The sequence below is a fragment of the Ovis aries genome, chromosome 4 (genome assembly GCF_016772045.2).
Source record: "Ovis aries strain OAR_USU_Benz2616 breed Rambouillet chromosome 4, ARS-UI_Ramb_v3.0, whole genome shotgun sequence".
NCBI lineage: Eukaryota > Metazoa > Chordata > Mammalia > Artiodactyla > Bovidae > Ovis > Ovis aries.
The window spans coordinates 71,345,892-71,371,628 of NC_056057.1; the positions used below are offsets into that span (position 1 = coordinate 71,345,892).

General features: G+C 44.7%; 1 protein-coding gene across 1 annotated transcript in view; it reads right to left on the bottom strand.

Annotated features, from left to right (window-relative positions):
* LOC101115536 (NFE2 like bZIP transcription factor 3) overlaps positions 1-2,738 on the bottom strand; it is a 35,115-nt gene extending 32,377 nt beyond the window's left edge. The window contains exon 1 of the mRNA XM_027968664.3: positions 1,825-2,738. Coding sequence (XP_027824465.1) covers positions 1,825-2,400 — 576 coding nt within the window. The 5' untranslated portion in view covers positions 2,401-2,738. The remainder of the gene's footprint in view (positions 1-1,824) is intronic.
* Positions 2,739-25,737: the final 22,999 nt, after the last annotated feature.

Consider the following 25,737-nt stretch of genomic DNA (forward strand, 5'->3'; position numbering starts at 1 on the left):
CCTGGGAGTCAGGGGGGCTTGGGGCCTAGATCCACTTCTGGTACTAATTGTGCTGGTTTAGCCAAGCCCCTCAACCTCACTGGATCTCTATTTTCCAAGTATGAATTGCATATAAGGATGCCTGGCCCGTGGACCTCACAAGGGGCATGTAAAAGGTGTTACCAATGCAGGTGAACTGACTGTGAAAACTGTAAGGTGCTCCACAGCTAATTATCACCAGAATGAACAAAACCAGGTCATCCCAGCAGCCACCACAGGCCCGCAGGTCCACACATGTCAGCTGGGGGAGGTGACACCAGGGTGAACCTCACCCTCTTCCTTAGGAAATCTGGGCTCAGGGCATCCAAGGTCTGGCTCTGCCTAGGTCCCCAGAGCTTTCCCCCATGGCAGCCTTGCTGGTCTAAAGAGCTATCAACCAGGAGAGCCTGGGCAGGGGAGCGAAGTCCTTGAAGAGCAGCCTCCTATGCCTCCAGGTCCTCACACACTTCGCAGGCCGGCTGGCACTGAGCGGTGATGGGGGCAGGGTGCCATCTGGGACAGCATCCAACACTGGGTTTCATCCCTGGGTGGCACGGAATCCGGAAAGGGAGCGGCACAGAACGCTCCACCCCCTGCACGGGGAGGGATTCAGGTGAGACCACCCCCAGGGTGGAGACTGGAGGACCGAGGGGAAAGGACCTACCCACTCCTACCCTCCGTTTATTCGGAGCCCACCGAGGCTCCCCCACCCCCATCCCATTAGTTCCGGTCCCAGGAAGAGGCAGGGATCGGATACATTTAACACTGAATCACCCGGCACTTGGGCACAATGACCCCTCTAGGAGAGGGCGGAGAAGCTCGTCTGGCAACTGCCTACACAAACAGGGCAATTCTGAAGAGCAGCAAACAAACCAGTCTGGCTCCGTTTTGCATAAGATTGCACTCCACAAAAACAACGTCCAAGGAACTCTTGCTGATCAATACCAATTGCTAACACTGAGGTTTAGGCCAATTACAGAGGTCCCTTTGGAGGGAACTTTGGATAAGCCGATTTTTTGGTAATTGCTATGCTGTGTCTGCAGACACCAACTCGCCGTTGGGAGCACCAGACACTTCAGTCAACAGATTCTGGTGAACTTTGTTTTAAAAGGAAGTTAAACTGAAAGGTTTGAACCTACGAACCAAAGGAAACTTGTTAGTCACTAGGTGACTGTCAGGCTACCCGTGTTCTTTATGCTAAGGGGTTACACAAGTTCTGGGGGGAGGTGTGAAGAATCGTTAAGTACGAGCAGACCGGTCTGTCTGCGGGCCTCGGAGTGGACACTGACCACAGCCCCTCAATCCAGAGAAGCATTAAAAAACGAACTGCAATGGGTACAAATCCGAAGGAGGTGAGCACATTGGGCCGGGAGCGCGGTTAAGAGAAACGTGTATCCTCCCGGATACACGGTCCAAGGCCGCCTTCGGTTCCGGAAAAAGATACGTCATTTTACACGAGGTACTAAACGAACACAATGGGCCAGAAAATTTCCAGCATACTGTCCGCCCTCTCCACCCCCGAACTACTGCCCTTGATGGCCGTCAAACATAGGACAGGTGTTCTTTATAACCTAACTGATGACTTCCTACTTGGTTCCTAAGAGCCATAGCGACAGCACTAAGCCTTCTTCGGTCGAATTCACAAAAAGGAGAGGCTCACAGTTTTCCGCAAACCTGCAAACCCCACCCGCCCGGGGGCGACGGGTGGAGGTGCGCAGGCGTGCCGCCCCCCCTACCCCCGCCCGCCACAACCAGGGCTCCCGGCCAGGTCCCCCAGCACCCGCTCGCGTCCCGCTCTCCTGTTACCTCGCTCGCGTGTCCGCCGGCGTCCGACACTTGAGCCGTCGGTTCCGCGGGTGCCTTCTCCTCCTCCTCGGCGACCAACAGGCTACTCTGAACCGCTCGCGGACCCCCGCCGCCAGCCGGCGCAGCCTGGCTAACGCCGTCCACGCCTGCACCCACTCCCCCGGCAGACGAGGCGGCTGCGGTGCCGAGCAGCGCGTGCGCCCCGTCGGCGTCGCCTGCAGCCACACTGTGCACCAGCCACGCGTCCACTCGGATGCTGGGGATAAAGGGGACCCCCAGCGCGCGCACCTCCCGGAGCAGCCGGCCCTCTGGCGGCGCCGCGGGGTCCCGCTCCCAGCACTTGGGGTGCAGCAGTTCGGCGCGCCCCCACCCTCCCGAGGCCGGGAAAGGACTGAGCGCAGAGATGTGGCTCGTCTGGCCGTTCCGGAGCAGCAGCTCATCTCCAAGCAGAGTGCGCGGCGGGAACAGCAGGTAGAGGTCTAGGTCCAGGTCCAGGCGGAGCTCCGCCAAGCTCAGCAGGATGGTGAGGTGAAGAAGGCTGCCGCCGTCCGACCACCACGGCTTCAAGTACTTCATCCCCCGCCGCGCGCCCGAGGACGCCCAGGCGGGCGCCCGCGGATCCCTGCGCTCAGGCCGCGCGGCTCTGGCACGTGCGGGCCCCGCGCGCCGCCGGCACCTGTCCGGAAGAGACAGAGCGGCGAAACAATGGACCTGGACGCGCAGCGGCCGTCGCGGGCCCCCGGAGCAGGGTACAAAGGAGGTTCCACCGCAGCCGGCCGGGTACCTGCGGCTGTGGAGTGGCGGAGGAGGAGCCACCTGCGGCCGGAGATCGCCCTCTCGGGCTGCCTCGAAGCTCCGAGCTGTAGCCAAGCTCCGCCCCGGGCCGCGGGCGCCGCCGCCGGGGACACGCCCATGGCCGCCCAGGGCCGGCGCCCGTGGGAGGGGCCCGCGCGGGGCGGGGCCCCCGCGCTCAAAGGCTCTTTATGCCTGGGGAACGCAAAGCTTCCTGGGAGCAGAAGTAGTTCTGGGCGCGAAGTGGCCTTCAACCCTGTGGTGGTCGGCTGAGCGGCTATGGCTGAAACCGCGAGGTGGGAGTAGGGGTCCAGGGTAAAGGTGGGTAGGAAGGGACAGGATGTATAGACTGAGGTGGGGGGGAGCGGGAAGTTGGGGCACTGGGCGGCATGCAGAGGGCTTCCACCCACGTGAAAACACTGAGCTGGCCCAGTAGGTTCAGATCCCAGCACCACTACCAGTCGTGTGACCTTGAAAGGTTACTTCTCTGTGCCTCAGTTTTCTTATATGTAAAATGGGGATAAAAGTACTGTTCAATAGGCTGTGGGGAGATCAGGCAATGTATTGTAAAGCCGAGAGTTTGACATATAGATTCCAAAGTTGCCATAAAGATCAAACAGAACTGTTATCTGTTCCCTCCCGCTTCCCCCGGCTTGCCCTGCCAGAGGCTAGGCCTTCCCTCACCATCTCCTTTGCTCCTTAAGTGAGAGTTAACAGCGCTAGTGCTCCATCCTTACTCTGTATGAGTCCAAATCCCCCTCTACTGCTTACTAGCTTGGACCTTGCACACATTGGTCACTCTCAGTACCTGTTTCCTCACTGTGAAGTGGGACTAATGAGAGCACGCTTCGGGATACGTGTTGTGACCCCTAAATGAGGTGTGTATACCACCAACCACAGCACTGGGTAGATAGGAAGTGGCCTCTGAGTGTTACCCATCATTTGTATTACCCATTTTCCGAGGCTTAACCCAAAGATTCAAATCCTTTGAATTTTCAGTATTTGGAATTCCCTTCCCCCATCTGTTCTCCCACAATGATTTCTCCGTATGCCAACATTGCAACACTTGGCACATTTCACTTTGCACTGTAGTTGAAATTGACCTGATTTGTCCATTATACATTCTTGAGGGCAAAAAAAAAAACAAACAAACCTGTTTGGCTTACCTTTGTGCTCAGCACTGGGCCTTACCATTGTAAGTTTTGCTAACTCACTCCCTTCCTGGGGAGGGGGGGAGGGAGGGATAGAGTGGGCATACCCAGCTGAGGGTTGGCAGTTGTGTAAGAAATTGAGCAAGACTTGCTTTTAAAGGTTCTTTCCTCCACCTGGTTTTCTCCTCTGTCTTGGGGCTAATGTAATGAGAACTCCACATCAGATGCCAGTTTGCTCTATGAGAACTAGGGGAGCAGAAGCAGACTTCTGAAAAGTTGGCTTCTACTTTAAGCCCTGGAGAGTGGGTTATCAGGTGTGAAAAGGCTGGAAGAGAGATGCTCTGCCAGGTTAGTGAGATTTGGGACACTTAGTCCCTGGACAGGGATTCAGGTTCTGGGCTTAACACTGCTGAATTCAGACATCTAGCTCAGTGTTTTCTGAGGACCCACTGAACTGCCTGATGTTGTGAAGGATAGGAAATGAAGTACTTTTGCTCTGTAAGTTAATGGTCTCATTGGGGAGTGAAAGAATGTTCTCAAATGCCTAAATATTTTAGAGATGTAAGTGACCACAAAGTAAGTACCTTAAACCAGGTGAGAACAGAGGTAGTACCTTCTTCAAGGTAGTATGTCCCAGAAACTTGCACTCAGTCAGTACTCAAAACATATTTTTTTTCAGTTGAATTGAATCTTTTGCACTTGAGATGTGTTTTGAAGGATCCCAATAGATGAACAACAGGAAGGACTTTCAAACTTCCTGATATAGTTGGGGAAGGGGCTGACTCCTCACCTTTAAAATGTGAGCTGATAATCATAGTATCTGTCAGACTTGTTCAGTCACTAAGTTGTATCTGAATCTTTGAGACCCCACGGACCTCAGCACATCAGGCTCCTCTGTTCTTTACTCTCTTCCAGAGTTTGCTCAGATTCGTGTCCATTGAGTTGGTGATGCTATTAACCATCTCATCCTCTGCTGCCCCTTTTGCCTTCATCTTTCCCAGCATTTGGGTCTTTTCCAGTGAGTTGACTCTTCAAATCAGGTAGCCAAAATATTGGACTTTCAGCTTCAGCATCAGTCCTTCCAGTGAATATTCAGGGTTAATTTCCTTTAGGATTGACTGGTTTGATCTCATGGTCCAAGGGACACTCAAGAGTCTTCTCTAGCACCACAATTCAAAAGCATTAATTCTTCAGCACTCAGCCTTCTTTATGGTCCAGTTCTCACATCCTTACATGATTATTGAAAAAACCATAGCTTTGACTATATGGACCTTTGTTGGCAAAGTGATATCTCTACTTCTTAATACACTGTCTAGGTTTGTCATAGCTTTCCTTCCAAGGATCAAGGGTCTTTTAATTTCATGGCTGCAGTCACTGTCTGCAGTGATTTTGGAGCCAAAGAAAATAAAATCTGTCACTGCTTCCACTTTTTCCCCTTCTATTTGCTATAAAGTGATGGGACCAGATGCCATGATCTTAGTTTTTTTAATGTTGAGTCAGACCGTGCAGTTCAAATCTGTGGCTTACAGACTGGTGAGAATGCAGGCACAGAAAGGACCTTGAAGCCAAATATTAAACAGGGGACTCATAATCAATCCTACATGCCTTTGACCTTCAACATAACAAAAGATCCCATTTTTAGGAAGTCAGAGAGAGTGGAGAATGGGTTTGTTTGTTTTTTAGGGTTTTTTAAAATTTTTTTTCTAGAATCCCTCTTCCCAGGAATAGCCAAGTGAAAAGTATGAATCGCTGACTTGAAAAGCCATCTGTGTTTATTCAGATCCTTAAACCAGTGCCGCTCAAAGGATGGTCTATAACTGAGATTAGTCCATAAACTATTTGTTTCTGGTCCAGATGAGGTAAGTAATAGAATTGAATGTTTAGAAATGTTTACAGTCTTTTGACATTGTTGTAACAACCAAGCCATGATCAATAGGTTCGCTTTTCTATACTGTAGTTGTTTAATTTTTCTAGAAATGAATTTTTTTACTGTACAAAAGTACTGACCTATAACAGGGGAAAGAAAGCTGATCTATCACCAGGATTAGTTGGATAAGCACTGCTTTAAATGCATTCTTGTGAGGCAGACATGTTCTGAAATGACTTCCTGTCCTCAGCTGTGGGCTGATCCTGGTTACTTGCTTCTGACAAATAGAGTATGGCCAAAGTGATGCAATGTCATTTCCAAGTTAGACTGAAGCTTACATCCTGGCTGCTAAAACAGAGAACTTATAAGCAGCAGAAGTTTATTGCTTACAGTTCTGGAAGCTCGAAAGTACAAGGTCAAGGTGCTAGTAAGGCCTCATCTGGGTTGCAGACATAGCTTCTTGCTTCACAGAGTGGCTTTAAAAGCCCTTTCTCAGTGGCTTTTTAAAGGGTTCATTGCGGTGCCTTCTCTTGTTGCAGAGCAGGGGCCCCAGGGCTTAATAGTTGCCATAGTTGCAGTTCCTGGGGCTCGAGCACAGGTTCAGTATGAACTAGTTGCCCTGTGGCATGTGGGATTTTCCCAAGGAAACCATCAAGCTATCTGCCATCAACACAGCACTACCTTCTGTACTCTTAGCTCTCTCTAGAGTAGCCTCTATATAGAAGCCTCATGTGGCTGTGCAGAATTGATTGCTAGTGGGAAGCTGCTGTGTAACAAAGGGAGCCCAGCCTGATGTTCTCTAACGACCTAGAGGGGTATGATGGAAGGGGTTAGGAGGCTCAAGACAGAGGGGTTATATATATAATAATTGCTGATTTGTGTCGTTGTGAGGTGGAAACCAACTCAACATTGTAAAACAAGTATCCTCCTATTAAGAAATTTTTAAAAAGAAGCTAACATGGAAAGGCACTGGTATCTTCAGCCAACAGCCAGTGAAGACCCGAGGCCTGCCACAGCCACTTGAACAAGCTTAAAGCAGGTCTTTCCATGCTTGAGGTTTGAGATGATGATAGCCCTAGCCAACTCCTTGATCACAGCGTTGTGAAAGATCCCCAAGTCTAAAGATGTAAGCTGCACATAGATTCTGACTCTGAAATGACTCTAAGATAATAAATATTGTTTCAAGCCACTCAATTGTGGGGTAATTTGTTACATAGTCTCGTTAACTAACACAGTCTGTGTCAGAAGAGAACATCAGACAAGTGGAAGGAAAATCTAAAAATGCAACTGCAACTGTGTAGTATGGTTAGTGAAATATTCCATGAATAATTAATGACTGTGAATTAATAACATTACAATAGTACATTCTGAGCCCTTCATGCAATAATCTGGCTTACCCTATAAATATAAGATTACAACTTGACATGAAAGAGATCACTGAAAGATTTCTGGTGTGAGGTGAACACAAGTATTTTTTCTCATGGCAATTTCTTTATCTAAAATTAGTAGGAAAGAGAACTGGTCAAAACCTTGTATCCTTCTTTTAGAAAATTTCTGCTCATATGAGCCACAAGAAATATAAATTCGTGGTAAAAACTCCAGGGTTAAGAAAAACAATTTCCAGGATTAATAGCATATTTAAAATCTAAGATATAAATTAAGATATAAATCATATTATCTAGGAGGAATTAGATAGCTATTCTATTAAGCTCTTAAGATAGCTATTAAGTATAGCTAGTTTCGTAACAGGCATAGTCACAGGAATTTAAATGAGTCTGCAATGGCTGAGACATTTTGCCAAAGGCTTCTGCAAAATACGTTCATGAATGACCTGATTTGCAGTCTAATATCTACCAGTCTTGATGAATCAATGATAATTCATGAAGAGGAACTTTATTCTTGCTCTCTTGTTAGTCTATAATCTTCTGAAAGTTGCTTTGGACATTGGGATGGTGATGATCACCATCTGTGAGCCATGGGCACACACGGCTTTCATTAGAGGAGCTGCGATGGACTGAACCCCACTCTTCTGGGATCTTTCCAGGCAGGAGCTCATTTACTCCTCACAGCAACTCTATGAAGTAGGCACTACCTCCATTTTGTATGGTCTAGACAAGGAACCTGAGTTTCAGGGTCGTGACCATGGACATGCCCTCGGTCAATGCTAGAGTGAGAATTCAAGCTCTCCACTTTCCACCACAGTCCACACTGCCTCTGTGCTGTTCCTTGTTTACTCCTGACTCATCCTCCTCTTCCTGCAGGAGAGGATGCCCTTTCTCAATCACCACGTTCTTCCCACGGCTTCTGAAGGTGTAATATCTGCTCACGTCTTATCTTCTCTGCAAAGTTTCAAGGGAAATGAAGTCCTGTTTTGTCTCTCAGTACATTGCTCTGTCCTTTTTGATCTTTTACACAAAAATAACCAGCCCTGTTTTCACAGCAGCCTGTGTGGTGTGGCTCTTTGGTGATCCCTACACTGTTTTGACTCCTATTCGTCCATGTCAGCCGCAATTACTATCAGCAACACAGTAGGCACCCATTGGTGACAGTCACTGGGATACAAAGTAGGGGAGGACAAGAGCTTACAGTCCTATTAGGGAAGCAGGATGTGAACGGGGCAAAATGCTGCCACTGATCTGGGCACCTAAGTCTCCTCCTGTGAGAAGTACGCTTGTGTAAGGCCAGGCTTATGCCGGAAACTCAACAAGCTAAGTAGCTTTGCTGCTCCCCCACCCCCACACCTTGTCTCTGTATGTGAATTGGAATTCTTAAAAGTCAGGTTAAGGTTCCAGAGTTTGCAGTTGCTGTGTGTGTGTGTGTGTGTGTGTGTCTGTGTGTGTGTGTGTGTGTGTGTAAAGGGATTGCAGGGACACAAAGGGAATTAGGAAAAGAGGTCTACAAAACACTGGAGTGAGGCCAGCCAGCAGGGAATGAGAAATCTACAACAGTTTGCAATAGAGACACGTGACAGCAAAGGGAAATAGCCAGCCTTGGTCCTGTAGCCAACCTTGGTCCTGTCTATGAATGGTGGATCCCTAAACTATTATGGGCCTGTTCTGCCTAACCAGTCACACAAACCTAGTCAGGGTGGCTAACCACTATCATGAACAACCCCCAGACTCAGTGACCTAACCCAGTGAAAGTTTGCTTTATTTCACAGTTCAGAAAGGGGTTTACAATAGGGGAAGTCTGTGCTCTTTGAGGTCATTTGAGGACGCAGGCCCTCTTCTCATTGGCTCTATCCTCCTTTAGGTCCTCAGCCTTCTCTCCATTCAGCTGGCAGATAGAGTGAAGATCAAGCCCGGTTGGGAGGACTTTATGGGCCAAGCCTGGAAGTGGCCCCCATGACTTCCGCTCACATGTCATTATCCAGAACTCAGCCACATGGCCTCACCTCAGTGCAAAGGAGGCTGGAAGATGGGGCTAATGGTCTTCCCAAGACCAGGGTGGAGAGGGTGGATATCTGTCTTTGGCACATCTGGTGAGCTGCTGCCCCTTGGTCTGATTTTTGTATTCTACTCATTCAGAAACCATTTATTCAGTACTACTGGGCATCTAGTTCTTTTTGACTAAAAATATTATTTTAGCCACTCATAGCGAATTAACATACAAATGTAAAACCAAAATGGTTTGTTCAAAGTAGAGCAGCACTTCACACTGACAGTCTGAGTATTTAGGAAATGCTGCCTGAAACAATATGGTTGGACCTAGACATGATCACACTGAGTGAAGTAAGTCAGACTGAGAAAGTCAGATATTATATGATATCACTTATATGTGGAATCGAAAATGGGACACAGAAGGAGACTATGAAACAGACTCACAGACATGGAGAACAGGCTTGTAGTTGCCAAGGGGAACTTGGCATTGGGAGTTTGGGATTAGTAGATGTAAACTATGGGAACTTAGCATTGGATTGGGAGTTTGGAGTTAGCAGATGCAAACTATTATATATAGAATGGATAAACAATAAGCTCCTACTGTGCAGCATAGGAATATATTCAATATCCTGGGATAAACCATAATGGAAAACAATATAAAAAAGAATGTACATATATAACTGAATCACTTTGTTGTATAGCATAAATTAACAAAACATTGAAATTGACTTTACATCAATAAAACTAATAAGAAAAAAAGAACTGCCTGATCAGATTGATCATAGCCTATGGTACGTATGTGGGGAGAGTTTGGGATTCTTCAGTTTAATCCTAACTTGCCCCAAGCAAATCATCTTGGAAAGGGCACCTATATCTTCTGGACACTGTGCCTCTTGCCTGCACAGTCAGAAATTGAACTGGACAGGTTTCGAAGCTCCCTTCTCATCTTGAGTGTCTCAAAGTCTTGGTGACCAATGATGAGTTATGTTAGATTACAACCAAATTCATGTTCTTACTTAACTATGAGGCTTTCAGTCCAATGACACAACCACACAGCTTTAGAAAATAATTCTTAATACTCTCCAACTGGAATAAGAATCTGAACAGCATCCTCTCTGACAGCTTTCCATCTTTGTGATGCGTCCTCCTTTTTTTTTGCACATGCCCCTGCCTGATGACATTTTGTAAGTCTAACACTCACATTGGTCTTCACTCTCCAACTTTACACTATTTGATGAGGGAAGCAGCAGATAAGGTGGATTATAGGGAAAGTCACTGGTCATCCACAAAGTAGGAAACCCAAGCAACCACCACCAAGAATTCATGTAAGTGCAGTTTGCCAAGGACCGATTTACTGCTCCTTTGTTAATAAGAAGCTCGTTTTGAGGCCAACAACCATTAAATCATTATTTAATGAGGTTGATGGTTTTTTAAATTATCTAACAGGTTTAGTTTAGCACCTGAATTGTCTCATTTGCTTAATCATCTCTGAAGCATATTTGTATTTTTGATCGCAGCTATACTATTCCCTTTACTAATTCACATCATTAACCAAGTCCTTCCTGTTTCTTTGTCCTTGCTGGTTTTTTCTAATTAGTAGCTTTATCCTCCCAAATTCTGGAATCTCTATCTGATCTTAACTCAGCAGCAGCTTTCTGATTGCCAAACTACAAGAACAGAAGGCAGGCCTTCCTGGTCCATCTAGATCTGCTTCTGAGCCCCTGCCAAACTTTGACTGCCTTCACCCACATTTTTTAAATAAAATAATTTTAATATTTATTTGACTGCATCAGGTCTTAGTTGGGACATACAGAATCCTTTCTGTGTCACTTGGGATCTTTCCTTGTGGCACACAGGCTCGGTACCTCTATGGCATGTGGGATCTTAGTTCCCTGATTAGGATAGAACTCAAGTTCCCTGCATTGCACGGCAGATTTTTTTTTACTTTACAATATTGTATTGGTTTTGCAAGGCAGATTCTTAACCACTGGACCACCAGCTAAGTCCCTTCACTCACCTTTTTAAAAGATAAATACTAGTCATAGTTTCTGCTTGCTGACCAAATCTTGTTTATGATATTGTAGTGGGTTGAATGTGCATGCGTGCTAAGCTGCTTCAGTTGCATCCAACTCTTTGTGACCCTTTGGATTGTAGTCTGCCAGGCTCTTCTGTCCATGGGATTCTCTGGGCAAGAGTACTGGAGTGGGTTGCCAATAGACCCTCCTAATTGATGTCACCATACTAGACCTCAAAATGTGACCTTTTTGGAAATAGGATCTTTGCAGGTCAAGACTGAGGTAAAGCACACTGGATTAGGGGTGGGGCTGAATCCAGAAGACACACGGACACACACAGCCCTACAGAGAAGAAGGCAATGTGAATTTGGAGGCAGAGATTGGAGTGACGAGCCACTGGAAGCTGGAGGAAGCTCAGAAGGGTTCTCCCCTTGAGCCTGCAGAGAGCACGGCCCTGCCTGCCCTTTGATGTCAGACTTTCTGGTACCTGGAACTGTGAGAGAAACACCTTCTGCTGTTTTAAGCCACCAAGTTTTTGTGTGGTAACTTGTTAGGGCATTTCTAGGAAAGTAATGCAGATATTTTTCAATTTTCCTTCTGCTTTTGTTTTGTTCTTGTTATTATGTAAGAACGATATTTTTTCCTGAGTAAAGGCTGTGATACTCTGGGTACTGCCGAGTCACTGGCAAACTCAGAGCCAAGGTAAAGGAGGAGTGTTGTGGAACAGGAGTCACAACGATGAGGTCAGCGCTCTGGAGGCCTGCTCAGGTAAGGACGCACAGGTTGGGGGCTTGTCTGGGAAGCCGCCTGAACCCTGTGCCTCGTGTCTTCCTTCAAGGCTCCATCTGCACTGGCTCTTGCCCTGTCCTCCACCTCTTACCTGCTGGGAGGTCCCAGCCAAACAGGGTTGGGCTTTGTAAGAGAAGTGGATAAAACTCATCAATGACTTCCTTTCTACAATTTGAAATACTTTTTAGTTTTTCTCCTGCTGATAAAAGTGATCTATGTTCCTTGTTAAACAACACCAATAGATAATACAGAAAGGCAATAGGAACTTAAAATCACTTAGAATTTTAAGATAAAATTACTTTTTAATGTAATACCCACACCTGTATTTATATTGTTTTTGTAAAATAATTTTTATAATTTATATAACTTACCATATGTAAGTTATATAACAATTTATAAAAATAATTTTTTGGTAACTGCTTTATAAAAACCACTTATAATGCTTGCACCACTTATTTATCTTCCATATAAACAAATATAGTACTATACTGTCATCTTTACAGGGAACAAAATATCTCAGAATACAGATGCACCTTAATTTAAATAGTTTCGACTGATAAATAGGTTGCTTAGGTTGTTGTTATATTCTCACTATTATAAACTACTTCATGATAGACTTCTTTTATATATAATTTTGGGCATGCATCAGATTATTTGCATAGCATAAATTCTCCCAAATTTTTGAGTGAAAGAATATAAACGTTTGGAGGAATTAGACATATTCTGCCAATTGCCCTCTAGAAAGGACAGTGTATGATGGACTTTCAGTGCTTTTTACCAGTGTATCCTAATTTTGAATTACAGCAAATATCCCCTGATTTTCTGAGTAAAACTATCATAGCCTTGCTGTTACTGACATCTAGATTAGAAAGAATCTTGAAAAAGAAAAAGAGTTTCATACAGTAATTGGAATTTTTTTGGAGAGCATTTTCCTTCAGTTGTCTCTTCTTTCCCTCTCTGTCTCATTTGTTTGAAAGTGCTTTGTGATCAGCGTGTTTACTACTTGGTGCCTTTTACAAGCATCAGTTAACTGTGAACATGACTCTCCCTGATGTATGTCTGTCTTAATTCAGTGGCAAGTGCACTTTCCCAGTTCTGCTGCCCTATCTCTCCAAACCTTCAGGACTGCCAAGATGAGTTAGGAAGAAACAGTATCTGGATCTGTTTCCTACAGAAGTGTCAATATTTGCTAAAACAAAGAGCTGGGAGTACCCCCATGGAATGCCATCTGTCCTTGTCTTTGAAAGCCTGCCAGAAAACCATTTCACAGCCAAGAGACACTGAAATTCCACAAGGTGGCTTTCAGAGCTGAAACTGGCTGATGTAAATAGAGGCTTTGCTATGGGTAAACTGGAAAGTATAGAAATGTGGTTCATGTTTGAAACTCTAAGGATTGTTTACCAAAATATTTCCCATAGGAATCTTTGAATCAGCAGGATTACCTAGCTGATTGAAACATTCAGATCGTGAACATGTCATTTTCTTGTATAGTTTTTCAGGACATGAGCATCTGGTAAGATGAGACACAGTTTCCTTCTTAGAGTCCGATTATTTCAACCATGCTGTTTCTTAAGCAAATAAGCCTCCTACTTTCTTCTATGACATATGGAAGCTCAGTTCTGTTGCAGTTTTAGAGGGGAGGCATAAGACACAGAGCCCTGCTTCTGAAGTACCGTTGGTTGCCTGACTTAGGTTCCATAGGGAACCTGGCTCCCTGCTTCCCTTGGAGAAAACCCAGATTCCCATGAGCAGGAACCTGAAGAGTAATTCAAGACATCATCTTGGGTCTGAGTGAAATCCTTCAAAATACATTAGATGGCTTTCAGGGCCTGGTCCTCCTCCTCCAGAGTAGTGCTCAGTGGGATGTTTGCCTCTCAGAATGTCATTCCATCTGCGTGTTGTCCAGCTCTCCAGAGAATACATTTATTTGGGAATCTTGAACCATCTGTAGAGCCTGAGTCCACAACATTCTTGTGATCCCCAAATACGCCATTCAGCTCTGACATTTCTTCCAAGTTTATTTCCAGCAGATGCTGCCAGCCCTCAGCAGGACCTTCAGCTATTCTTGTTCTTCTCAGGAATAGAGTAGCTATCCTGGCCTCAAGAGGGCTGTAGGCCACCGACCACTGGCTGTCCCTACTGCAGGCTGGAATGGACCAGGAGGGCAGATCTTCCCACATTGCTCTGCATCTTGGGCATCTTGGCCCAGGTTCACTAGATCCAGCTAATCCAGGAGGGTCTTGGCCACTATAGAAACATATATTTCAGCCCCTAAAGATACATGGGTATGTTTATCTAATGGATTTGACATGGATTAAGTGTATGCATTCATTCGATAAATACTTAATGAATATTACTCTGCATCAGGCTTTGTTCTGAGAACATGTTTCTGTGAATAAAACCTCAGGTTTATTGGGGTTTGTACCTGGTAGCTCAGATGGTAAAGAATCTGCCTGCAATGCAGGAGACCTGGGTTCGATCCTTGGGTTGGAAAGATCCCCTGGAGAAGGGAATGGCTACCCACTCCAGTATTCTTGCCTGGAGAATTCCATGGGCAGAGGAACCTGGCGGGCTACAGTCCATGGGATCTCAAAGAGTCAGACACAACTGAATGACCAGCACTTTCACTTTTCATCCATTGGGAGCAGACAGACAATAAACAAATAGTTTGTCAGGGATTGATATATGCTAAAGATAAATAAAACAGGGGGAAAGGCTGCAGGGAGCAAATTGGGTGTTCAGGTGCACATTACATAAGGAGGGAGATACGGAAAGTCTGACCTGCAGGTGAGGGAGTTCAGTTGGGGAAGGAGAACTTCAGGAAGGCAGAATAGCAAGTTCACAGGCTCTGAGGCAGGAGAGCACCAGCTATGTTAAAAGAATAAGGGGAGGCTGTGCGGTATGAAGGAGAGAGAGCAGTGTCAGGTACCAACTCATGCTGGGCATCACACCATCCAGTTTTGTATTTTGCTCTGAGTGGGATGGAAAGCCAATAGAAACTTGTAACAAGAGATTAATACATGTAAGACACTTAAGGCTTGCCAGGTGGTGTTAGTGGTAAAGAACTCGCCTGCCAATGCGGGAGACATTAGAGATGTGGGTTCAATCCCTGGGTCAGGAAGATCCCCTGGAGGAGGGTACGACAACCCACTCCAGTATTCTGGCCCGGAGAATCCCATGGACAGAGGAGCCTGGCGGGCTACAGTCCATGCGGTTGCAGAGTCGGACACGACTGAAGTGACTTAGCATGCACACGGGACACTTAAAGCACTACGCACAGTAAGGACTCAAAATTCTGGGTTTTTACTTTCCTTGACTCTAAAGGTAACCTCCATTCTGCTTTATGAGAATGATCATTTTTATTCTAAAATATGGCAGAAAGGATAGAAATCCTGATCTTATAGATCAGATTTGTGGTTGCCAGTGGCAAGGGGTGAGGGGAAGAGAGGGTTTGGGGGAGGGGCATCAAAAGACACAAACTTCCAGTTATAAGACAACTTAAGCACTAGGGATGTAATGTACCACATGATAAATACAGTTAACACCGTTGGGCTTCCCAGGTAGCTCGGTGGTAAAGAATCCACCGGCCAGTGCAGAAGACACAGGAGATTTGGGTTTGATCCCTGGTTCAGGAAGATCTCCTGGAGGAGGAAATGGCAACCCACTGCAGTACTCTTGCTCGAAAAATCCCATGGACAGAGGAACTGGTGGGCTACATTCCATAGGGTTGTAGAGTCAGACACAACAGAGTGAGTATACACACTCGTCGTATGAAAGTTGTTAAGAGAAGAAATCCTAAGAAGAAAATCACAAGAAGAAAAATTTTTTTCTATTTCTTCAGTTCTGTACCCATATGAGATAATGGATGTTTGTTAAATACTTAAATACATGAAGTGATAATCATATGTAAGTCAAATCATTATGCTATGTAATGTAAACTTACCTGTGTAAGTGCTGAATGTCAATTATATTTCAATAAAACTGGGAGAAAAAAACTTCATTAATATTGAAAAAAACCCTGATTGTACAACTGTAGGTCCAATTTTATTTTATTTTATTTTATTTTTTTTGTAGGTCCAATTTTAACATCCTCCATCTACAAAGAGGATTGGTGATTAGAAAATTATCCCATATCCAAGACTGGGTTCTTTGCATTTGCTGTTCGACAATTTGTTTTCTAAAAAACTTCTTATGGGTATTTTCCATCTTAAAACAAAATTAAGCTAGAACCACCCAGCTTCAAGCAATTATCAATTCATGGCTAATCTTGTTTCTTCTGTATTTTTGTCGATATTCTTTCCCCTCCTCACACTGAATTACTTTACAGATCTCAGACACATCTTTTCATCTGTGAATGCCTCAGTATATATCTCTGAAAATAAAATCTTTCTTTTTTGCTTTACCACATTACCATGATCACACCTACAAATTAAATGATAATTCCTGAGAGCATAAAAAAATCGAGTCAGTCATCAAATTTTCCTGGTTGTCTCCTTAATGCTTTTTAAAAAGTTGATTTGGGGACCTCCCAGGTGGTCCAGTGGTTAAGACTCAGCGTCACCAACGCAGGGGGCAAGGGTTCCGTCCCCTTAGAATAGAATAGAACGTCCGTTAGAATAGAATAGAACGGGACAGAGTGAGAGGTAAAATAGCGGATCTGTTTAAACTGCGATCCAAACATGCACTTTGCATGCGGGTGTGCAGTTCAGTTCAGTTCAGTCACTCAGTCGTGTCCGACTTTGTGACCCCATGAATCACAGCACACCAGGCCTCCCTGTCCATCACCAACTCCCGGAGTTCACTCAGACTCACGTCCATCGAGTCCGTGATGCCATCCAACCATCTCATCTCTGTTGTCCCCTTCTCCTCCTGCCCCAATCCCTCCCAGCATCAGAGTCTTTTCCAATGAGTCAACTCTTCTCATGAGGTGGCCAAAGTACTGGAGCTTCAGCATCATTCCTTCCAAAGAAATCCTAGGGCTGATCTCCTTCAGAAGGATCTCCTTGCAGTCCAAGGGACTCTCAAGAGTCTTCTCCAACACCACAGTTCAAAAGCATCAATTCTTCGACACTCAGCCTTCTTCACAGTCCAACTCTCACATCCATACATGACCACAGGAAAAACCATAGCCTTGACTAGATGGACCTTAGTCGGCAAAGTAATGTCTCTGCTTTTGAATATACTATCTAGGTTGGTCATAACTTTTCTTCCAAGGAGTAAGCGTCTTTTAATTTCATGGCTGCAGTCACCATCTGCAGTGATTTTGGAGCCCCCAAAATAAAGTCTGATACTGTTTCTACTGTTTCTCCATCTATTTCCATGAAGTGATGGGACCAGATTAGGTCTTGTAAATCTTTGAAGATCTGACTAGTCACCCACTGTTGTTTTTCTTTTTTTCTTGTCATTTATTTGTGAAGAAACTTGGTCTTCTGTTCCTTAGATGTCCCTCATTTGGGATTTTGCTGATTACCTCCCCATAGAGTTGTGAATATGTTCCTCTTTCCCCTTGTTTCTCCTTTAAACCGGTAGTTACTTCTAGAGGCGTAACCAAGTTGGTTTTTTTTGCCTAGACCTCGTGAGAAGTGTTTGAACTTCCTGTTACACCCCATCAGGAGATATGCCTTGCCTCTCTTCTGTTTCATTTGTAATACACATAATATCAAATTAGCATTTTAGCCACAGTAAAGAATACAATTCAGTAGTATTTAGTACATTCACAATATTGTACAACCATCACCACTATCTAATTTCAGAACTCTTAGGTCATCTCAAAAGAAATCCTGTACCCATTAAGTAGTCATGTCCCATCTCCCACCCGCCAGCCCCTGGCAGCCATGAATCTGTGTTTGGTCTCTCTCGATTTTTCATATGAATGGAATCATAGGACACATGGCCTTCTGCGACTTGCTTCTTTCAGCTAGTATAATGTTTCCAAGGTTCATGCAAGTTATAGCTGTAGCAGTACTGCATTCTTTTCATGGCTGACTACTACTCCACTGTGGATATTTTATTTATGCCTTTCTCCACTGATGGACGTTTAGGTTGTTTCCACCTTCTGACTTCTGTGAATAATGATGCTGTGAACATTTGTGTACCGTTTTGCTGGCATGCCTGTTTTTAGTCCCTAGAAATGCCTCTTTTGTGGTGCTAGGACTCATCAGTGGGTTCAATTGGCTTCAGCTTGATCCATATAAGATAACGTTCCCTGTGGGCCTTTCATGTATTGATTTCAGCCACCTCTGATAACCACTGCCTATTCCAGTAGGGATCCAACAGCACAATTCTCATAGAGGTCAAGGTAGCCTAACCACTTTACATGGAACCCTCAGTTAACATTAAAGCTGCACTGTTCTGGGCAACGAAGCTCATGCTTTCCTCCAAGGGGAAGAAAAGGGGGAGAAAAGGGCTGGTGACCAAAAAGTGTAAGTGGCTGATATGATAGATGCCCTTGCTGCAGACTGCACTGTCTGCTCATGTGCTAAAGCCCCAGGAAGTTGTGCAGTCAAAATCCTGTTTCACTAAACCAGTAGGGCCTAAAACTAACTCATGTGACCTAGCATCAAGCATCCTCAGACAGGTGGCATAGAGAGGCAGGATAATGGAGTGGTTGAGAGCACAGATGTCAGTGCTAGATTTTCATGGCTCAAATCCTATCTCTGCTGCTCAATAGCTGTGTGACCTTGGGCAAGTTGCTCCACCTCTCTGTGCCTTGATCTCCCCATGGAGGGGATAAAAGCAACACCTATCTCATAGGGTCTTTTATGAGGATTAAAGGAGTTAAGACAGGCAAAGCACTGTGCCTGGCCATAGGAAGGTGCTGAGAGTTACCTGTTATGATTTATACTGTGGGCCTAGAGGACAGATCAGTGATTTCAGGCTGCTGGTCTGAGAGCTGCTGGGGTGCTGGGTACGGAGGCAGGGCAGGGTCACTCCAGGGCAGGTGAGCAAAGGAGGGAGGGAAGAGACTCTGCACATGGGTAAGTTGGTGAAGGGAGAGCTGGATCCTAGACTCAGTAGACTTCCCTGGTGTTGGAACAGGGAAGGCTTCAGTGCCCCCTCCACTCCAGTGGGCCCATACCACAGTTCGCTCCTTTTTCCTGAAAAAGGGGTCACGGCCACGCTCACATGTCCCTAGGTTGCCTGGGGCTCTCCTCCTGGCCTTCTCTCCAGTGGTCCCCATGTATCTCTCGTCTCTCTAGTATCAGGTTATAATTTTTCATGATGACTCAGCTTGTTTTCCTCTTTATTTTCTATATGAGAAATGGAGAAGGAAATGGCAACCCACTTATTTTTGCCTGGAAAACCCATGGACAGAGGAGTCTGGTGGGCTACAGCTCATGGGGTTGCAGAGTGTCGGACATGACTGAGTGACTAGCACACGAGAAGAGAGAAACCCTTCCTGGGGTCATTAAGCAGCTTTCCTTTCTCTTGCAATAGCTGGGTGAAGGGATGGGGGACTGCCTGGAAACTGCCAGGTGAGTAGAATCCAGTGTCCGCCCATCACAGTGTCCAGAGGCTTCTGTGTCCCCAAGCCCCTGCTGCCTGGCCTGTTGGCCTGGTGGCTCTGTGCTCAGCAGCGCAGTTTTCACAACTAGCCTCTCACCAGCCAGCCCGGCAGGGTACTCCAGCTCCATCCCTCCATGGTGACATGGGACCTATTTCATCTCATTACATAATTAGCTAAAACTAGACCAAGTCACTGCTTTTACCAGGCCTTGAGCATCCTAAGCCTGCCTCAGTTCAGTTCAGTCACTTAGTCGTGTCCGACTCTTTGCACGACCCCATGAATCACAGCACGCCAGGCGTCCCTGTCCATCACCATCTCCTGGAGTTCACTCAGACTCATGTCCATTGAGTCCGTGATGCCATCCAGCCATCTCATCCTGGGTCGTCCCCTTCTCCTCCTGCCCCAATCCCTCCCAGCATCAGAGTCTTTCCAATGAGTCTCTTTGCATGAGGTGTCCAAAGCACTGGAGCTTCAGCTTTAGCATCAATTCTTCCAAAGAAATCCCAGGGTTGATCTCCTTCAGAAGCGACTGGTTGGATCTCTTTGCAGTCCAAGGGACTCTCAAGAGTCTTCTCAACACCACAGTTCAAAAGCATCAATTCTTCGACACTCAGCCTTCTTCACAGTCCAACTCTCACATCCATACATGACCACAGGAAAACCATAGCCTTGACTAGACAGACCTTAGTTGGCAAAGTAATGTCTCTGCTTTTGAATATACTATCTAGGTTGGTCATAACTTTTCTTCCAAGGAGTAAGCGTCTTTTAATTTCATGGCTGCAGTCACCATCTGCAGTGAAGCCTACCTACTCCCATTTTTATTTTGGAAAAATCTAGTCCTTTCCACTTTGGGTTCCAAAATATATATATATTTGGTTTATGTTTAAAATTGTTTAAGGATGTCAGTGCAACTAACTGCCTTCCTCTCCACTCTGCCAGCACCTTCCTGACTCTTTTTCTCATATTTGCCATGTCCTCTCTAGGCTGTGTCCTCAGCCCTGTGCTTGGGTAGGAAACTATCCTGGATATTGGGCCTATGTCTTCCCGCTCTTGCCTGTTCTGTGTCCTCTGCCCTCTATCAGCACCTCATCTGGACCGATTTGGCGGATCCCAGCCCTGGGTTCACACTTTTCTGTTGTGGGATCATACAGCAGCTTGGTATATTTAGGACAAACTTTACTGGCATATAGGAAGCTTTGATGGTTTCCCATCCACTACTTTCATGTTTCGCTCCAGCAGCAGTCTCAGTCCCTGGGTCAGACTGAGAGCCAACCCCCAATTCATAATCACCATTAACTTCTAAAAGTAAGTCAAGGGACTTTCCTGGTGGTCCAGTGACTAAGACCTGCTGCTGTCAATGGGGGCTCGGGTTGATCCCTAGTTCAGGAAACTAGATCCCATCAGGGAACTAGATCCCACATGCTGCAACTAAAGATTCGGCACAAATATGACCCAGAGCAGCCAAATAAATGTTAAAAACAAATACAAAAACATTAGGTCCATAATTGGTACTGCTCATTCAGAAAGCATGAGATGCTAAGTCTAAACTATTCAAGGCTAAACTCTTGTGAATCTGAGTCAGCTCCTTATTGTCCCTGTTGTAGGGTAAGGTAGTCAGAGAAGGCGAGGTTCAGAAAAGAACAGGATTGGCACTTACAGGAACATCTGTAACACCTTTAATGAGGCGAGAAGGGGCAGCAGTCAGATTAGTGAGCTGCTGCACTAACCAAGAAAAGAGTAAGTATATAGGCATATATGTGGAAATCTACTGTCTTAAGGGGCCTGCTCTTCTCCAAGATTGTTTGGAGTAGCTATCTCTTAAATGGCTGGGGCAAGGAATTCTGAGAAGCTGGACCAGCTGGGAGCTGGGTGTAATCAACCTTAATGTCCACTTTTTTTTTCTTGGTGAGAGAGTTCTTTGTTTGCATAGAATGGTGAGGAGGACCCGGAGGGGAGTTTTAACTCCAGGCTATTTTGAGCTGTGTAACTTTCCTTCACCTGTTGTATCTGACTCTGCAATCCCATGGACTGCAGCATGCCAGACCTCCCTGTCCTTCACTATCTCTCAGAGTCTGCTCAGGTTCATGTCCATTGAGTTGGTGATGCTATCCAAACATTTCATCCTCTGCCACCCTCTCCTTTGCCTTCGGTCTTTCCCAGCCTCAGGGTCTTTCCTGTCCCTGAGAAAGTTGCTCAGTCACATCTGACTCTTTATACCCCATGGACTATACAGTCCAAGGGATTCTCCAGGCCAGAATACTGGAGTGGGTAGCTGTTCCTCTCTAGAGGATCTTCCCAACCCAGGATCGAACCCAGGTCTCCCACACTGTAGGTGAATTCTTTACCAGCTGAGCCACCAGGAAGCCCTGTCCCTACTCTGTCTCTAAAGGTGGCCTGTGGTTCTTTTCCCAGATTCACACTCTGGGTGAGGTGAAAGGTAGTGAGATGCTCCTAAGATGAAAGTCATGACTGCCCCCTTTCCCGAGGGTCTCCAGCCCTGGGCTCAGGGCACGTCTAGGCAGCCCCAAACTGCTGGTGTGTTCGGAGGGGAGAACTGATTCCACAGAAAGAAGGTGCCTCACAAGACTGAAAGGAGAACTTCAAACATGCTGTCAGAAACGCATCAAACGTCAGCCATGAAGCAACCTCCAGGTCATGCCCAGCAGCCAGCCTGTCCCGGGCTGTGGAAACCAACGACCAAAGAAGGAAGCACACCTGAGCCAGCTTGCTCTCGAGCTGCAATATGCAGATGAAGGTACAAGGCAGTTGCGTAATTCCTACACCTGTTCTGACTTAGCACCAAGTGGAAGTATTGAACTAGGATTTTGACAGGTTGCCAGTGCTGGTGGATGCAGAAGATTTCACAGTGATACCACGCACCTGGTGCCAGGAAGGGACACAGAGCCCATGGAGTCTGCCTTCAGCTGTGTGGAGAAGCCTTCCTCCCACCCACAGGGAGGACTTGGGCTGCTGCTTGGCTTCCTGGAGTAGCTTACAAAATAAATTAGCAGGACCTGACATTTAAAATTTTACCAGTTGTAGATTTTAGAGTGTCAATGGGGTTTGGGTTTCATGGTTGCTGCTAAAATAAATGTGAGCAACTTGCATGACTACATTCAGTTTTCACTGATTTAATTACTGCTTAGAAAAGAAATTGCCAGATGGAAAAGACATCGCCATCATGCCTCACATTCTTCCTGGTGTTCAAGTTAGAGTCAATATTGATCAAAACCTTTCAGTGGCCTGTAGTTTCCACCCAGTGGTTTTCAAGTGACATGCAATTAGTTGGCTTATTTGTGGCCCCTTCCTCATGGCTGTGCCTGGACAGTATCAAAAGAGACCTGTCTGGGGCCATTTACTAAATCTTTAAGTTCAGTATCTTGTGAGCTTCCAGAACCTTTGTTGCAGAATATGGTAGTGTTTTAAAATGCAAGTGGGAGAAAAATCTTGAAAAGATGGTAGACTCGTTTATAGAAGAGCTAGCAGATTATGACTTTACTGAAACATTTAAAAGTGTATGCATCTGCTTTAAGTGGCTTTTATTAGTGGAGTACATGGCCTGCTTAACAGATAGTAAAACCTAAGACCTAGCAGTTTTAACTCTCTGGGGAACACAGATTATGTTTCAGGGCTTATGTGGTTCATGGTAACATCAGATGGGTTATGAGAGAAAACCCAACTAAAATGTCAACTGAGTGGTTCTAGAACTGGAGCATTGTTACTGGCAGGTCAGCCATTTGGGTGGATTTGAACTATCGTCACAGATTGGGAGAGGACTTTGGCCATTATTGTCTCCAGCTTCCCCAGCCTCCAATCCTGGAATCTTTGACAAGCTAGATGGTTGACCTTGCCCAGGACTTCACAGGCAGCCTACTTCATGGTGCCTGCCCAGATCTAAGATTATACAGTTTCCTGTGGCCTTTAACCACCCAGCCTGCTCTCTGAATGTCCCAGAATGAATGCACTTCTATAAGACAGGTTTTCTAACATCTGAAGTTAGATTGCATGTGTCTTCTAACTTTTTCCTTTTCAGGATCATTCTGCAGATCCAGATCCTTCTGAGGTGGCTTAGTTAATCAAAGAGAATGAACTTCCCAGAGACAAGAGAACAGTGCTGCAGCCAAGCAAAGAACAGTAGCTGTGCTTCTAAACTAGACTCTCCAAAGAGCCCATGAACATTTTCTAGACCAGCATCCCATCTCATTCAGCCTTTCCTCCCTCTCAGAGTTTCCAGATATTTACCATCCTGAGGTCCAGCATTAGCCAATGGTCTTAAAAGGGATGCCTAGCAAAGAAAGGAATATGGGAGGTATGGTCTGGTAGGGTGCCCTTTCTGGGCAGTGTACTTCTGGATGGTTGGATGTCGAGACACTCACCTATCCCCTAACTATACTTTAACATTTCCTGAACGTCTTTTGCAAATTATTTTCATGATGTAAATTATGTAAAATAGTACAACCACTTTGGAAAAAAATGTGGCATAGTAAAGTTGACCCAGCAATTCCATTTTCGGTATATTCTCTATAGAATCTCTTGCAAATGCACAGGAGACATGTAAAGAATGTACGTAGTAACAGTGTCTACAAAAGCAACAAAAACGAACAAATGAACAAACAAAACTGAAATATGTCAAATGTCCACTGCCAGTTGGATGAGTAGATACATGTACATTCTTTTTTTATTGCTGGTAAAACGTACATAACATATAATGTACCATTTTAACTATGTTAACGTACAGTTTTGTAATTAAGTACACCTCACATTATGCAACCATCATCACCATCAGCAGAAATTTTTCATCTTCCCAAACTGAAACTCAGTACCCATTAAACATTAACTCCCCTGTCCCATTTCCCTCAGCCTCTGGCAAACTCTATTCTGCTTCCTGTCTCTATGAATTTGACTATTCTAAGTACCTCATGTAAGTGGAATTGTAGTGTTTGTCTTTGTTACTGATTTATTTTACTTAGAATAATGTTTTCAAAGTTCATCCATGTTGTTATCATGTATTGGAATTTACTCCTTTTTAAAGCTTAGTAATATTCCACTGTATATTTATACATAGCACATTTTGTTATCCGTTCATCCATAGATAGATGCTTGGATTGCCCCAGCTTTGGCTCTTGTGAATAATGCTGCTGAACATGGCTCTACAAATATTTGCTCAAGTCCTGTTTTCATTTCCATGCAGTATATACCTGAAAGTCAAATTGCTGAAAGTCAGTTCCATGTTTTGAGGAACTGTTATGCTGTTTTCCAGGAACTACACCTGATCACTCTCTTTTTTAAACTGCATATATTATAGTATAACTACTTATTAGATATTGCCAATAGATATTAGATATTCTAAGATTTTATCTATATAGATATATCTACATGTATTATATTTACAATTTTATAGAGGTATCTCTATGTATATCTATAGAAAAATCTCTATATCTATTTCATATCTGAAGTGTATTTAGAGTTTCTGTAACCCAAACCTTTCCAACACTATTACCAGATTTCTTAACTTTGGCCAATTTAGTAGTTTTAAAATCATCATTTTATCATCTTAATTTTTATTTCCATAATCACCATTGCAGTTACTCATTTTATATATGTGAAAGTTTTGTTTTCACATGGGTCTTTAATCCATAAAGAATTAATTTTTGTATGATGTATGATAGAGGTCTAATTTTGTTCCTTTTAACATGATAACCAAATGTCCTGACTCCATCCTCTTATTACCATTCTCTCATATGTCAAGTTCCCATATATAGTTGATCTGCCTCTGAGCTGTTTGTTCACTTGGTTAATTTGTCCACCTTCATTACTGGCATCTGTTTTATTTATTAGGAGATAACAATGAGGTCTTGAGAGAGACTGATGCTGAACACTCAGGTACTTTATTGTCCAGTATTGTAACTGCACCTGGGTATGGACGAGGTGGTTGGAATGGGCCTGGTTGATTAAAGTGTATGCACTCACAGAGCTCATATAGTTAAATATGAACACATACATTTAAATCCTGATGATGCAATGTGGTAAGTGTGGGAATACAGGAATAGCTAGTGATATGAGGAATCACAATGAAGGAAACAACTGATTCTAGTATTTGGGTATCCAAGAGGGTAACAAGCAAATAGCATTCCAAATAGCAAGTGTATGGTGTCATAGTTGAGGGCTGAGGTCTAGAGGTAGACAAATTTAATATTGAATCCAAGTGCCCACACTTATTAGCTGTGAGACTCTGACTGTTCTCAGGGTTGAATCTCAACTTCCTTATCTATTCAACAGAGATAATAATACCTCAGAAATTTGTTGGGAAAATTATAAACCCAAATAAAAACAAAGGAAAAAGAAATGAACAAAGTTTGATCCCTAAAAACATTTTTAAAACTAATAAAATAATGAAAATAATAGAGTCTTC